Genomic DNA, 15,163 nt, shown 5'->3' with positions numbered 1-15,163 from the left:
CTGATTTCACTGTAATATCTCATTAAAAATAAAAAACAACAAGAAAATTACTGGTTTGGAAAAGCACAAATTTTTATGTGTATCAGGCAATTTAAATTCATGAGGAGAGTTTCTGTTCTATGCAGAAACTAACAAAGATTTCTTAAAAATCAGAAGCAATTCTGTGCTGTATATCACAGTGTGAATCTGACCTAGTTCTTCATGTAGGACTGGCCAGTGGAGAAGAGTAGTTGCTAATGTCACAGGTAGCACTAAATGGATTAGCGTTTCACCCCCTAAACCATTATAGCTGTGTCAACTTAAAGATGTTTGTTTGGTCCCCAGCATTGTGCTTGCAAGATATTCTTGGTTGTATGAGTAATACCTTTTTTTCCCCCCTTACCTTTTGGTATATGAACAGCAGTATTCTATAACTGAACAGTGGGGAATGATACCTCTTGGAACCCCTTCTATACAGAGAAGGATATTTTGCAAGAGTGATCTAGGACTTCTCCTTTCCCCCTTGCAAGATGCAGTGGTGCTGTGGAGGAATCAAATACTGTTGGAGAGATCCACACCTCTGTGTCTGCTGCCTTTGCACAGACTGTTCTGATAAAGCTTCCAGGCAAATAGAGATGTTTCTCTTCAGTCACACGTAGAGAAAGAGGTAGGTAAGAGTGTCTTGAGCTGAGACTTAATGTGGTTTTCTTTAACCTGTTTGCTGGTGAAGGCTCTTAGGAGAACTTGTGTTGTGCTTGGCATGAGACCGTGGATTAAAGGTTTAGTTTTATTCTGTGTCAAATTTGGAATTTGTTTTTGTTCTTTATTGTGTTTTCCCATTTTTGGTCTTCCCCATTCCACAGCCATTGACTTTATCCATATGTTTTTTTCAAGTAAATACCATAAAACATCTGACTCCAATGTCTGTGATAGCAAAGGAGCTGTCGTGTTGTTCAGTTTGCTCTTGGTCCATTGAAGTAGGGAAATACAAATTTTTACCAAGAATCCACAAAGATATTGCATCTCTTTGCCTTTGAACTGATGAAACTGCATTTAGGATACTTTTTTTTTTTAGTAGCTGTTTTCTGAGGAAGGGTAGAAGGACTTTAAGGTTTTGTGTGTGTTTTGTAGGCCTACAGAATATGTACTTTAAACATAAGGAATTTCCACTTAGCAGAATGTTTAAATTCCAAAGCTTATGCTCTAAGAACCTTGTTTAATTCAGCATACTTCTTAGAATGAGCTTATTTTGCAAAGAGCAATTGATACACAAAAAAGAAAAAAGTACCCAAAGGAGCCCAGTGTAATTTCTCTTCAGAAAAATAAATTCTTAATAGAAAATATTAGTTTTAAGATGTTGTGATTCCCTTTCACACCTGAAATACTCTTAACAGGAATCCTTTGATAACATTAGAACAAGTTCATTGTTATCTGATAAGCTGTTTATAGGCTTGCATTAGTTTCACTGGTTGGTTTTGTTTTAAGTGGAAGAGTGAGTTTGAGGAGGGGAGTGTTGTGAATGCCTGCACAATTGGGAGGATTTTGTTAGGGACATTGCTTCTCCCAGGCAACCTTATATGGGGAAAGGAGTTTTGTAAAGGAATAATCCTTCATTTGGAAGACCAAAATATTTCTGTCTCTTAATGGCATTTTTTTTCGGCCATCTACGAAATAACCATGAATAAAAAATGAATGCTCCTGATGCTTTTAAGATGATGCTAACATTGAAGAACCTAGTTTACCTTTAGATGCCTGTAAAAGACTTGTCTTTGAGATCTTACTTAGTTACTTCAACAGAAAACCCAGTGAGAAATTGGTCATCCGTCCAAAATATGTGTAAATACAAAACTCAGACATCTACACTGATTTGAGAATTAATAATTTTTACAAGCTGGGGCAATCTGAGCTGTTTTTAAGCACTTTTAGCCCTGCCATCTCATTCAATTCTTTAACTGGAAACTAGTTTAATTGTGACCTTTCATGTGAGTGACTTGTCATTGAGCATTCATATATATATTTGAGTTAAATGAAAGTGCATCCACACAAAGTGCATCCATTAACCCACTTGTACATCTGCACCTTGAGAAAATGGTGGCAGCTGATTGCCCTCAGCAGAATTAAGGAAAAAGTCCTGTTCCTTTACTGCTTTTGAAAAGCAGGGGAAATACTGGCCTTGTTTTCCTGAGTGTATGATACAGCTTAGATCAATGTCCCATCCATGTTGACATTTCTGGTATACAGGAGCTGATGGGCTCGTTCCAGAATAGCATGTTTGCACACTCACCTTCTGGGATGGCTTGTCCAGCTGTAGCTGTCCCTGGACAGCAGGGCCAAACACTTGGAGTTTTTAAATTAACATTTATTTCATCCTTAGGCTACTTTTAACTGTACAATTACTATACAGGGAATGGCTCGTGCTCTGCAAAGGAATGTGTGCAACTGACAGTAATGAAAGAGAAAAGTCTCTTTTGAAATTGAATTAGCTAGCTAAAACTCTCCTTGTGTCCAACTTGAAATAATCTGGGAAGCCAGAGACTGAACAAAAATGCTGCCTTTGACAAGATGTAGTCCTCCACACCCTTTCCTCTCTGTAATTTTCTTTCATTCTTCCCACTTTTCAGATTCAGGCAGTAGTTTCAGATAGGTTGGTCAACAAGGTAGTTGGCGAGTAGTTGGGCAGGGGTTAAAGCTGTCCTGCATGGTTATTCTGAGATCTGCAGCCACTGTCCTGAGCAGTGTTGGACAAAATGGTGAATGTTTGTTCCAAGTCCTTTTGTGCAGGTCCTGGGTAACATGTCCCTGCCTCATCAGATCGTTGTGAGGTTGTATTTATGTCTTTGATGGCTTCTGATGTTAGAGCAATGCAAGGTATAACAGCTCTCTCATGCAATTACATGAAAATAATACATTATGTCTGTACCCATGAAAGCTAGAAATGGGAGATTAAACCACATCAGCTAATTTGATAGGTTTGTTTGCACATCAGTCACATAGCAGTGCTCCCTCTCAGTTTCTAGGCTTTTGTGTGGTGATGCTGGTAGACTACCAGGCTAGTCACACACCTAACCAATAGTTTTCTGTTTGTGTGGGTTGTTTTTTTTTTTATTATTTGTTGTATTTGTGTTGCTCTAACTCCCTAATAAATGTCAAGTTATACTGGCTTTGGAAAATACACTTCATGTAAAAATGTGATAGTTATTTTTTTAGTGTAATGATAAACACTGTAGTCAATTGGGCATATTTTAATTATCTCCATAGCAACTAAATTCAGTAAAACCTGAAAAAAACTGATTCGTGCAGTTTTGTGCCAAGGGATACGTGTGGGCAATGTACTATCTGTTTGAAATGTCACACTCAGCTGATGCATTCAAATGATGCATACTCTGCTGGCAGTGCCTTCCCTTGCTTCTCTTAAGAAATAAGGAAATGAGATCTAGTTTTTAATTTGCAGTACTATTGGTCAAGAGAAATGGGCTCTTAAATGCCACCATTAGTGTTCCTCTACTTTTTGCTCCAGAATAGTCAAGGAAAACCAGGAAGACCTGGTAGCAAGTAATTTGCTATTTGCTTATTTACTCTCAGCACATGGCAAGTGGCATTTTAGAGCTGGTCAAGTCAGTGCAAATTCTTTATTTTAGTTCATCTTGAACCTGCTCTTAACTAAACTTTTTTGGTTTGTTTCGCTTTAAAATAAGTGGTTCTTTTAGGTGAGGATCCTACATCTTAAATGTCATTACTCCTGTATCTCTAGTTCTTCTGTCTCCTTTGTGTTTTGGCTCAGCAGTTGCATATGTCCCTGATAAATTTTAGGAGTACTAGTTAGAAACAATATCTAGAATATGTGTTCTCTTCCTCCCACTCGGTGTTGCCCTGGTCTCTGGCAGTCGCGTTCCTGCCATTACTCATCCCACTTAGGAGGGTTTGGAGCTGGAAGCCAGCAAAACGCGAGGGATCGCCTCGGAGGAGGCTCCTCTGAAATGGCTCGGATGCTTCTTGCTTTTCACATGCATATTTTAGGTTTGATTTTTTCGGAGGTGCTGAGTGCCTGCATTTCCTGCGGACCTGCAGCCAGCCTTTCTTCTTTCAAGATCGCACCTCTTTTCAAAGCCTCTATTCCTTAGCTTTTTGAACTAGTTCTCAAAGCTGTCCCGAGGGCATGAAAACTCAAGATTATGTTATAGACCCCTGTGGTGGGGGTAATGGTGGGAGAGTTAGCACCTCTGGATGAGTGCCCTGTAGAGTTGCTGTTTGTACTGAGCCTCTCAAAGAACGGCTTTGCAATTAAATCCGTGCTTTAAATTCAGCGCTAAACCAGTATTTTGGAAGATTTCTTGTATAAGGTATTCATTTGGGATATATAGTAAGTGCCTGGCAATCCTGTGTGTGGAGGTGTTTATTTCATGGTTTTAAATGTGACTCTTAAACTTTTTTTCTTTCCCGCTGAACTTCGGGAACATCTTATTTCACACTTCTTTCTACTTGCGTGTGTTTTGCAGGAATCCCTCGGAGCTTGCCCCAGGAATGGACAGCTACCTCCTTTTCTGGAGGAGAGTAGTGCCAGCTGAAGAAGCCTTGGAGGCGAGTGGACAAGTGTGCTGATAGCTGTGGGAAGAGCCCGGGGAAGGGGCGACCCTGCAGGCTTCCAGCCATGCCTTTCGGGCTGAAACTGCGGCGGACCAGGCGCTACAACGTCTTGAGCAAGAACTGCTTTGTGACCAGGATCCGTCTGCTGGACAGCAACGTGATCGAGTGCACCCTGTCCGTGGAGAGCACGGGGCAGGAGTGCCTGGAAGCTGTCGCTCAGAGGCTGGAATTACGCGAGGTAAGGGTAGCCCGGGCAGGACCATCTGTCACTGCCTAATTGGGCACATTTTTAGCTCAGGCAGTCTGTGCGTTTGAGTCATGTTGTTCTCGGGGCTGGCCAGATATGATCAGCAGCTGGAGCTTGGACAAACATACTCTGCATGAAAAACCGACCTTCGGGGCTTTGGGCTGCTGCTCATCCATCATAGCTCGGAGAGCTCTTTGTAACACGAAGTTTCTTTTCTTAGAAAGCCATGAGTGTTACTTTTTGAGCTGGGATGCCAAAGGACAAGTTGCAGTAACTTTTTTTCTGAATGTAGCCCTGGTTTCAGGACACTGATGGCTGAGTTATGTAAGGGGGAAGGAGACTACTGGCTTTTAAACATCTGCCTTCATGTAAATACTCTTGTTACTATAAAACTGAAGTAGGCAACAGTAACAACTAACAGTTGTGATTTGCTAGTAACACTTGGAGGATGGTGGGTTTTCTCTTCCTCTTGGTTTTGTTTAATATTTCACATCTGAAATCCTAAAAGGCTTTTTTACATTCCCAATGCTTCTGGAAATGTTGAAGAAAGCAGTTTCTATTCAAGACTGAAATCTTTAATTTTCTACTTCTTGCGATAGAGTTTATTGTTTAAGTGTTGAATCCTTTATAGAAATACCTCTCCAGTGTACCTGGCACAGGTGAACTGACTGACTTTTCTTACCTTCTCTATGTGTATCCTACATGCTTCTAGACTTCTGCAAATCATAAATGGAAAACCATTGCCTGGAAGTTGCTGTGTTATCATCTGGCTGTCCTGGCTGATACTGTCTGTAAGCAAAGCTGGGAAATTAGAAATCTTGCAGTGTCTTATGCAGTTTGCCCATGGTAGTGGGGGCAGCTGGAAGGTAGTATACAAATAACTACAATATCCGAAAACTAAGCAAAAATTCTTTCTTATTCTTTTTTTATAATGATAAAGAATGGCAGAAGAATCTCATTCTATGTGTGCCTGTCCAGAACAGTCTGGGGAATATGCAGGCAGGAACAGGGCAGAGGGCAGAGGGACTATTGCATAGTGTTTTTCATAATTGGGTAGGGGTTTTTTTGTTTGTTGGTTTGGTGTTTGTTTGTTTTAGCATGAATTTTAGTAGGATGATCTCCCCTCCCCTCTTTACTTACAGAGATGAAGATTTATCAATAAATAATTTTTCCTTTCTTTTTTCTTTCTGTTGGTGATGCGTCAGGGTGTCTTAGGGAAGAACCTAGCTTCTCTCTTTCCTTCCAATGCAGAAAGCATTGAAATGAATGAAGTGATTCTCATGTTCCTTGTGAGCTTATCTAGTTGGTGTGGCAGAAGTCTGGGGCCTCCTGGTTCTCTCTGGAGGTCCACCTGCATTTGCAAAAATAGCTCTGTCAGCAGGTTAGTGTTCTTTTCCACAAAGCATTTTGTGATTCCAGAACGTGTTTTGTTCCACTTTGTTCCAAAAGTTTCCAAAATTTTCCAGAGAGATGAAATTAGACAGTAAAAGAAGCTCTTTTGGTCCGTGTTCAGTTCTGTGGGGGTTTTCTATTGCTCTGGGTTTTTTTAATTTTCAAAATTATTTCTGTCATGCAAAAAGAAATATGTCAGCACAAAAAGTCTATGTTTCAAGATAAAAAAAAATATTCTAACAACATAGAAGAGAATGCTTTGATGTTGTTGGAACGCATTCCCTTTCTTTCATCACCCTCCCTGCTTTTTTTTCTAAACAAGGTTTTGGCATCGTGGAACTGGTTTTGTAAAGTTCAGATTTCAACAGTGCAGCATTTTTTGACAGAAGTGGGTGGTTTTTTTTTTTTTTTTTTTTTTTGTTTTTTTTTAAAGGAGAGAATTACCTACCTCTTTCAACTCTGAGAGGGTCTCCCTGTATCTTCTTTTGCTCCTTGGATAAGGAGTAATTGGAACTGGCAAACTTGGAGGTGCCTGGTGCTGTTCTTTCTTTCAGACCCCAAATTTAATTTTTCTGCCCCTGTTCATAAAGTTGATGATGTAATTTGATGACTGTACCCTAACCTCTCCATGGTTTACCATAGTTTTTGAGCTCACTGTCCACCCAAATTCTACAGAAGGGTCAAATATATTTTCACAAAGCTCAAATTTCTACAAGATTTGGGCAATGGGATAGCTGAGTAGAGAAGCCTGTTAAGTGTACCTTAGGCATACTTTTTACCTGAGGCAAAAATCCTTGCAAGCATTCATATCAGAGACAGACTCTTAAAATTCCCTGAATGCAGCAAAAACTGCAGCGGGCATGTATGCCTTTTCTTAGAAATCCTGATTTGCAATCTGTGATGTACAAGTAAGGATAAGCCAACCTTCATTAAGTCCCATGCTAACAAAACAGTGCTACAATCCTGTTTGTCTCCTCCATGGAGTCTCAGGTAATACCTCAGTTTGGTCTTATGTTCAAATAAATCCCAGGTGTACCACAACTTTTACCTTCAAGTTAGGAATGCACCCATATCTCACTCAATCCAATTTCTTAGAAATAAACAAACTGTCCAAACCCTTCCTGCTGAAAAGTAAAACTCTGAGATTTTGCCTTGTTGTGAGGGACTGTCGATCATACCACACATGACTGAAAAACAGTATCTGGTGGATTATGCATATTTCTATTTGATCTCTGGGGAATGCAACTCCCTGCCTGACTGACTCAGGGTTCAGGAATAGGTCAATAGAAAGTGGAGCCATGTAACTACTGTAAAATCTGGTTTTATCCTTTTCAGCAAAGCTCTTGACAAAGTATCAGGTCTTCTACTTGAACAGTTACCGGTTCCAATAAAATGAGCTCTTATTCCAGCATTATGTAAAAGGTAAAGACAAGAAGAGGGGAGGAAGGGAGAGGAAAGACAAGGTCAAGAATGTAATGTTATAATCTTGTATGTATGTGCACATATTATAGAAAGTCTGGAAGTGGAATGGGAAAATGCAATTTTATTGGGGAAAAAATCCTAAGTGAACCTGCTTGCAGTAGCAAAGTAATCTGTACAAATCTGTTGGGAGTCTTCATGTTTGCTTTTTTTTTTCTTTTAAATTCACTTTGTAACATGTTAAAATGTTTAAAGGTGGTATGCTATAATGTATTGTAAGTGGGGGAGAGGGCAAAAAGGTTCTTTCCAACCAAAATTATTCTTGTGAGCCAAATTTCACAATGCTATGTCCATCACTGTGATTCTATAAGCCTCAAACCAAAGCAGGAAGTTGGTGAGCTGAGCACCACAGGCAGATGCTATCCACTGTGCAGAGGTGGCCTTTTGCTGCTGTTCTGACCTTTACTTTAGTGGTGCAGAAAGTGCTTCTTACTTTTAGGGCACAACTGAAACCTGGGGTTTTGCAGCTAGATTACCTGCAAGTGTGGCTTGGTTTGACTCATCTTGCCAAAAATGAGCCAAGATGGAGTTCAGTCAGTGCTTGGACAAAAGACCTTCTATGAATACGTGTCTGCTGTAAATAGCACCTTCCCCCCTGTTCTAGTGCCCTGGGATAGCAGGGCTTAATATTTTTTTGCCAGAAGAAGCTGGAACTTCATCTCTTTCTTAAGGATAAATATTTAGTTGGCCAGTTAACCAGATGCTTTAACACACACTGAGCTGGGATTGATGAATCTTTTAGAATAACATTTGCTGGTTTAGTAATATTCTGTCATCTCCTGAGGGTGACAATTCTATTTGTTTGGCCCAGCGTAAAGGCAGGGGTAGTTCTGGATTTGGGAGGATAATTAAGGCCAAGTTCAAAACAAATATGTTTCCTTCTGAACTGGCAGCTATAATGTCACCTATTTTAAGACTTCCCAGTGCAGTTTTTGTATGTCTGGTGTTGCGACTCACTGTATTTTGAGAATCACCTTTTCATTCGGGCTCCCAAGTGTTCTGGTTCTTGTTTGCTGCTTTAGCAGATGACCAGACCTCTTGGAGGAGTATTAACCAATTTCCTTGTACCACATATGAAGTCATGTGTGGTAGGTGAGACAAATTTTAAAACCTCTAGGGTAAAATGTGTTACTTCAGAGCCTGACAGCTGTAGGCATCGATACTGATTCCATGGAAATCCGAGTGAAGTCAGTGGTTCACTTGGTGCAGATGGATAAACAGACCAGCTTTTGGAATCAACCTAGTTTTCAGTCAGCTGCTTATAGATAGAAGATCTCATTTTTTTATAACCTCAACTAATTTTTGGCATGCTTTGTGGACTGGACAGCATGGCTTGACTCGCCTTCTGGAGAGCCAAGCCAAGTGTCTTCTCATAGCATGCTGAACTTAGTGGTCCAGCTGTTTCCAGTTTCACATTATTCCATTCATTTTAGGGGATTACTGATATTCCTAGATGGGAGGGTCTCTTCAGGTGTGCACAGTAGTGGCCACAGAAGTCCTCCATTGTAGGTTCTTAAAAAACACATTACATTTTCAAGAAGTGAGGTTGCTGACAGCAGCAACCTGTTGTTCAAATAAATGTGTGGATTGTTTCTCATTTTTGACATGAACTCTGATCTGTTATCAGTTCCTGTGCTTCAGCTGCAATAGCTTGATCCTCTCCAGGCTGCTTTCCAGGAAAACAGCTGTCTTCTAGTTGTGCAAAATTCATGCTGCCATGTTTGCTCCACAGTACCTGCTCTAATCTAGAAGCTTCAACACTGTTTTCATTTACTTCTTGTTCCTTGGAATTGCTTCTGGACTTGGTACTTGAAGAACCTTTCTACTGTAGCAAATCTAAACTTGTGCTGTCTCCCAGCCCTCACTCGAAGGGGAGGGACTGTGCTCATTTGAGCTGTTTAACTGGAATACCTTAATTCCTTGAATAACTCTTCTGGACTTCAGAGTCCAATTCTTCTTTGTTAGTAGGTGTTTTAAAGTACTTCACACTTCAAATTTGGGTTCTAGGTTTTGTGAATGTTTACTTTTTCAAGTAACATGGAAGCTCTCTTTTTGCATCTCCACATTGTTTTTTGCTGAGGATTAGCTTCCCTGCAGTGATTTTCAAGTGTGTTAAAGGAATTCCCTTAGAGGTGGTAAAATCACTGCTTTTTTCTGCCTTCACATTAATTTCTTTTCTCTGTTGCCTCCACTGTCCCTCCCACCTTCATTTTAATCTAATTACTACCATGATGAACTCGTCAGAAAGAACCTTTTATCCACTGGTGACTACAAAGGGAGAGTAGAACTATATCAGGGAACATTTGTGAGTTTAGTTTTGTTTGAAGTTTATCCTGTGGGACACACTGATGACTTGATTTATTTGTGCCCTAGACAGGTAGATGGATTGATTGATTGACTGATTTATTGAAGATACCTTTAATTTCTAGGAGGAAATACTACAAAAGAACAAGTTTGCTTCACTGTACCAGACTGAGCAGTGCTCAAGCTGTTTGTCAGGCTTAAATGAGGAATCAAGTTGAATTAGTTATCACCTTAGTTAAATGCTAGTCTGGATTTTGTCCAAAGTTGAAAAAATGTATGTAATGAGACCCTAAAGTAAGTACACCTGTGCTCCCATTCAGAGTCTTGCATGATTGTCTCTTGCATGCCCTCAGCTATAAAATAATTGGAGCAGTGTTTCCCCCGCTGGTTTGTTGCCATTTGTAAACTTTTAAAATTTTTGGTATTCTATTACTTGTCCTTGTGTTGTTGCTAAGTCCTACCAGCATGAAACAGGCTGTTCATGGTGGATTTTGCAAAGTTTAACATCTGCAATTTGTCTGCTACAGTGTTTTTCACTTTTTCTTCAGATCTGTAGTCATAGTACTTGATGTTTAAGTGCTTTTCAATAAAATCCTTCATGATGGATTGGCTATTCTTCAGCTGCTTTACTGCCACTTTGTAGCTCTAGTTCTGAGTGCTGTTCTGTGTTAATTCCTCTTCACCAGCAGCAGTCCCACGTGGCTCATACAGTAGCTGCTGCAGCCATTGAGATTTGCACTGGGCAGCAAACAGCTGAGGTTTCCAACCTGATATTTCTGTAGAGCCTAGAGCAAACAACTTGTGTGTGATATGTGTGTTCTAAGTGTCTACTTGTCACTCATAAAACCTTGTGAGTATGTTAAAAAAAAAAGAAGAGTGAACAATTCTGTGTTGGGCAAATAGTTCTGGTATTGGTGGATATATTTTGACATATGCATGTGGGTTTGCATTATTTTTTTTTTCTAGTTGGAAGAGTCCTTGTCCTTTGTGTGCAGTGGGCCTGATCCAAAGTCTCATGAAGCCTTTGCACTTTAATTCAGGCTTAGTGTTTGCTGTCTGTTCACAAAGCACAGGTGTCCCTTTAGAAAACACTCAGGCACTTTCTGTAAATCATTTATGTCACCTGTGCTGCAGTGTCAGGTAGAGCTCTTCAATATGCATTTGGGAGAGATGGTAGGAGGCAGATAGTGCACTGTGAAATATATTGCAATATTAATTTGTCATTGTCTTCAAAATGTCCCACAAAAAAGGGCAGTAAAAAAGAAATTACTCTGATTTTGCATATGGAAAAATGTACACAATGCCAGCTGTTCTTATTTGCATTTGTGACACTGTGTGAGTGATCTAGCTGGCAAAGGTAAACTGACACTCATATGTTTCTTTATCTAGACTCACTACTTCGGCCTTTGGTTTCTCAGTAAGAACCAGCAAGACCGCTGGGTTGAACTGGAAAAGCCTCTGAAGAAGCAGCTGGACAAATTTGCCAATGAGCCTTTGCTTTTCTTTGGGGTGATGTTCTATGTGCCCAGTGTTTCCCGACTGCAGCAGGAGGTAACAAGGTATGTGCTTCCCTCTGTTCACAGTATTGTGATAGAGCTGGGAGAGAATGGGACTGTGATAGAGCATCTGAAAGAAACACTTGCTCTGTTTCTGGCATTCAGTATTTGCTCAGGTGTCATCTGGTTATTTCCTTTACTGATGATTGCCCAAATGGGAAAAAATTGGAGAAGTCACCATTTGATTATGTTTGCTTGGGAAGAAGGAAAAAAAAAAAGCTGTCTCACTGAATGATTGTGCATGACCAACTGCAGGGAAAAAATTGGAGTAATAGTTACATGACTAAAAACCTGACATCAGTTTTATAAAGGACCATGGTGACCATGTTTTTTCTTCTGTAATTTTCTGCTGATGAAAAGGGAGCCACAAAGAAACTCTATATAGAGTTTTAGTTTACTATTTTTAAGCCTACGTGTGCTTTGGTGAAAGTGAACTTTGGCATTTTTTTCCCCAAGTTTTGCTCATCCCACTCTTGATTTTCCCTTATGCTTCACAAAAAGATTAAAATTGTTAAGAGGGCATTAGTCCTTTAATTATGATCAGGGCGTACCTTTGCAAACAACTTCAGTGGGAATTACTCTTTTATTTAGAGCCCTGTGCTGCAGTTGTAACAGTACAACTGTTTTGAGGGGCTATTTTTGTAAAACCACATCACTGTGTGGTTTTTGCACATCTGTGCTGTATTGAAATTTAATAATACAAAAAAGAGAGTGAGGAGAAAAAAGCCCACCTCACCTAAAAAGGGGTGGAATTGTTTTCTTTTTAACCAAAATTATTTCATTTATCTCGTCTGAGCAAAGTTGTGCCAGCATAACTGAAGGTAAAGCCTGGAATAAGTGGGTGAAGGCTTCAGGGTGGCAGAAGCCTTGCCACTGAAAAAAACCTGCTGTTGCTGAAACCCTATAATTCACCAACTGGTCATAATAGCTAGAAAAAGATATATAAATAGGGAAGAAAGAATGGCCTTAATTCTAGAAGGCATGGAAAATATGAAGCAATTTTTTTATATTGCAGATTGTGTGTTTTGAAGGATCTTTATTTGACACTGAGCTGGGGAGTTGGCGTTGGTAGGATGTGAAAAAGTTGTGTCTTGAGATGGCAGCTGTCAAGCCATCCCTTGACTACTGTGTGTGCTGAATTCTTGCCAAAGAGTGGGATAAAAGCATGATAAAACTTCAATTTCTCTGAGAACAGACCAAACACTGATGCTTGTCTGTATCTGTGTGTTCCTCCTTTGTACTGCTGGGAGAGGGAAGCCTCGGTACCTTTTCCTTCAGAATGATTTTAGCGTGCAGACGGAATGTCTGAAATGTTGTGTTGCTCAGTTTGTCAGCCCAATCCTGGCTTAGCTGTGTACAAGGAAGAAGCATTGTAGCTACTTGGATGTTATTATCTCTTCAAGCTGCAGCCTGCAGTGCTGATTGCTCATTCATAGCTCACCTGCCGAGGTATATTTGCTCATTCTGCCCAGGCTGGTAATAACAAAACATTTCAGTGACAATTGAACTTCACAGCACTCTCAATTGGAGTGGCTGCTGAATTGTTTTTCTTTCTGAAGTGATTGATAGCATAAGCTGTAGAGTCTTATAAGAGCCTTTTTAAAGGTTTGTAGCAAAGCCAGCAATTTACTAGAGGATTTAAGATATAGAATAGCCCGTTAAGATCTGTTTGTTTGTTTCTTGGAGTGGAATTGCTGCACTGTAGATGGTGTGATGGCAGCAAACCTTCAACTGTGCAATGGGTAGATTCATGTTTGAGGCAATGGTGGGGACCTGGAGGATTCTTCTAAAACAACTGGCAGAGAAAGGCTTTGTTTCTTTGTTTAAAACCTGATTAGATGCACAGATGGATGTGGGCTTATAGAGGTTTTTTTTTTTTTTTTGTCTCTTCATTTGATTCAACATTTGCTTTTATTTTGTTAGTGGCTGCTTCTAGGGTTAGACTTGATCATGATATGATTACATGTGATGTTGAGGTAGGCACTGGACTCGCCCACTCAGTGCCTGCGTATTTGACTTATATTTAGGTACAAATGACAAATCTGTCTGAAATGTAGAGCTTGTGATGAGACACTTCATCCCTTTCTGGGAGGCTGCAGAACCACCACAAACAAACACAACCCCAAAACACAACCACCACCAAAGGCCAAAGATGCAGAGGTGGTGACAGTACTGCCAGCAGTTGACCTGTCACCTTTGTAACCTTCTCCAGATGGAAACATCTCCAGCCATGAACTTGCCTGGCTGTGTTTGGAGTTGGAGGTGAAACCCATCTCTCAGCGGCAAGCTTTTAGTTAATTGTAGACTCCAGGGTTTCCAGGGTTGATTAATATTCCTTGAAGATGATGAAGTCTTCTGAGAATGCTTCAGCAAACACTGACATAATGCATAAGTATTCAAAAACTAGGGAGTTGGTTTCCTGAGCTGGTTTACTCTGCCTCTGAGCTGTAGGATTATAGACTTGATAGCTGGTCTTGAAAAAATTGTCGTCAAATTGAATATTCCTTCCTGTTTTCAGTGACTGCAACCTCCTGTGCCTCACATACTGTCATTGCAAAAAGGGAAAATGATGCAAATATTTTGGACTTTGTTGGTTGAGAGGAGCATTACTTAGGGTGTTGGTCACTGACTCTGAGGTAGTGTTCCTTAATAATTTTGTTTGAAAGATCATCTAAAAGATCTCTTCAAAACAGTATCTGAACCATTTTGTGTTTGGCTGTTCTTTGGTGGTTGGGACCAACAGGAAGAATCCTGGTACCAACATTACAGTATTTATAAAATTATAACTCCTTTACATCTTATCATTACTACTGGAGGTAGAAAATGCTAATTATGCCTCTAGGCTCCTGGATTTTAACTGCCTGCAGGTTTTGGCAGTGGTCAGGACCTCTTCGTGGTTTCTTTGGTAACCTTCTGTATTGGCAAGCCATGTGTGGAGGCAGAAGTAAAGGTGAGTAACACTGCTCCAAGAACTGTGTCCCAGTGCTGGACAGACTCAATGGAAACCTCTCCACATGTGCCATGCTGAGAGAGGAGTGGAATAGCAGTGCAGTGAGAAGTCAGTGCTGTTCCTCACAGGGTATCACAGTGTGGGAAGGGCAGATGATTTACTGAAGTCAAACACAAGCAGCAGTTGCAGAGTGGTTGAGGTTGGAAGGTATCTCTGGAGATTGCTCAGAGCAATCTAGGGGAGATCACTCTAGGACCATTTCCCTTTGGGTATGGAATGTATTAATGGAAGGAGAGATTCCACACTTACTCTGGGAAATCTTTTCAGCCACCCTTGCAATAAAGAAGGGGGTTTATGTTTAGAAGGTGTGCCATGTATTTCAGTTTGTGCCCAAGTGACCCCATAATTTCAAATTGTTCCTTGATGCTGAGTGGGTGAGTGGGTTACTGGGCTGGCCATGTAACTGGTTATTTAGGATCTGCAGAGCTGCAGGCACCTGCCATATAAACACAAGTACTGCCATGTTTTCATCTGGGATAGATACCTGTAGTTAATTTGTAAGAGGTGTTTCTGATAACATGAGAGCCTGTGGTAAAGAAAATGAAAAGACAAGACTGCCAGAGCAGTTTATTTAGCTCTTAAGCTCTTAGAAGCCAACCTCTGAGACCTGAA

General features: G+C 40.4%; 1 protein-coding gene across 3 annotated transcripts in view; it reads left to right on the top strand.

The window, feature by feature from the left end:
* Nucleotides 1-15,163, top strand: part of PTPN14 (protein tyrosine phosphatase non-receptor type 14) — a 110,006-nt gene that overhangs the window by 34,884 nt on the left and 59,959 nt on the right. For 2 of the 3 annotated variants that reach the window (XM_021547594.3, XM_085576057.1), the window contains exons 2-3: nucleotides 4,476-4,801; nucleotides 11,375-11,544. In XM_021547594.3, the coding sequence (XP_021403269.1) occupies nucleotides 4,628-4,801; nucleotides 11,375-11,544 (344 nt within the window). In that variant the 5' untranslated portion in view covers nucleotides 4,476-4,627. Of the gene's footprint in view, nucleotides 1-688; nucleotides 4,320-4,475; nucleotides 4,802-11,374; nucleotides 11,545-15,163 lie in introns of those variants that run through there. The other variant, XM_077781883.2, reaches the window with a different exon arrangement.

The sequence above is a fragment of the Lonchura striata genome, chromosome 3 (genome assembly GCF_050655825.1).
Source record: "Lonchura striata isolate lonStrDom1 chromosome 3, ASM5065582v1, whole genome shotgun sequence".
Lineage (NCBI taxonomy): Eukaryota > Metazoa > Chordata > Aves > Passeriformes > Estrildidae > Lonchura > Lonchura striata.
The sequence above is the reverse complement of the archived record's forward strand: the minus strand, read 5'-3'. Positions and strand labels throughout refer to the sequence as shown.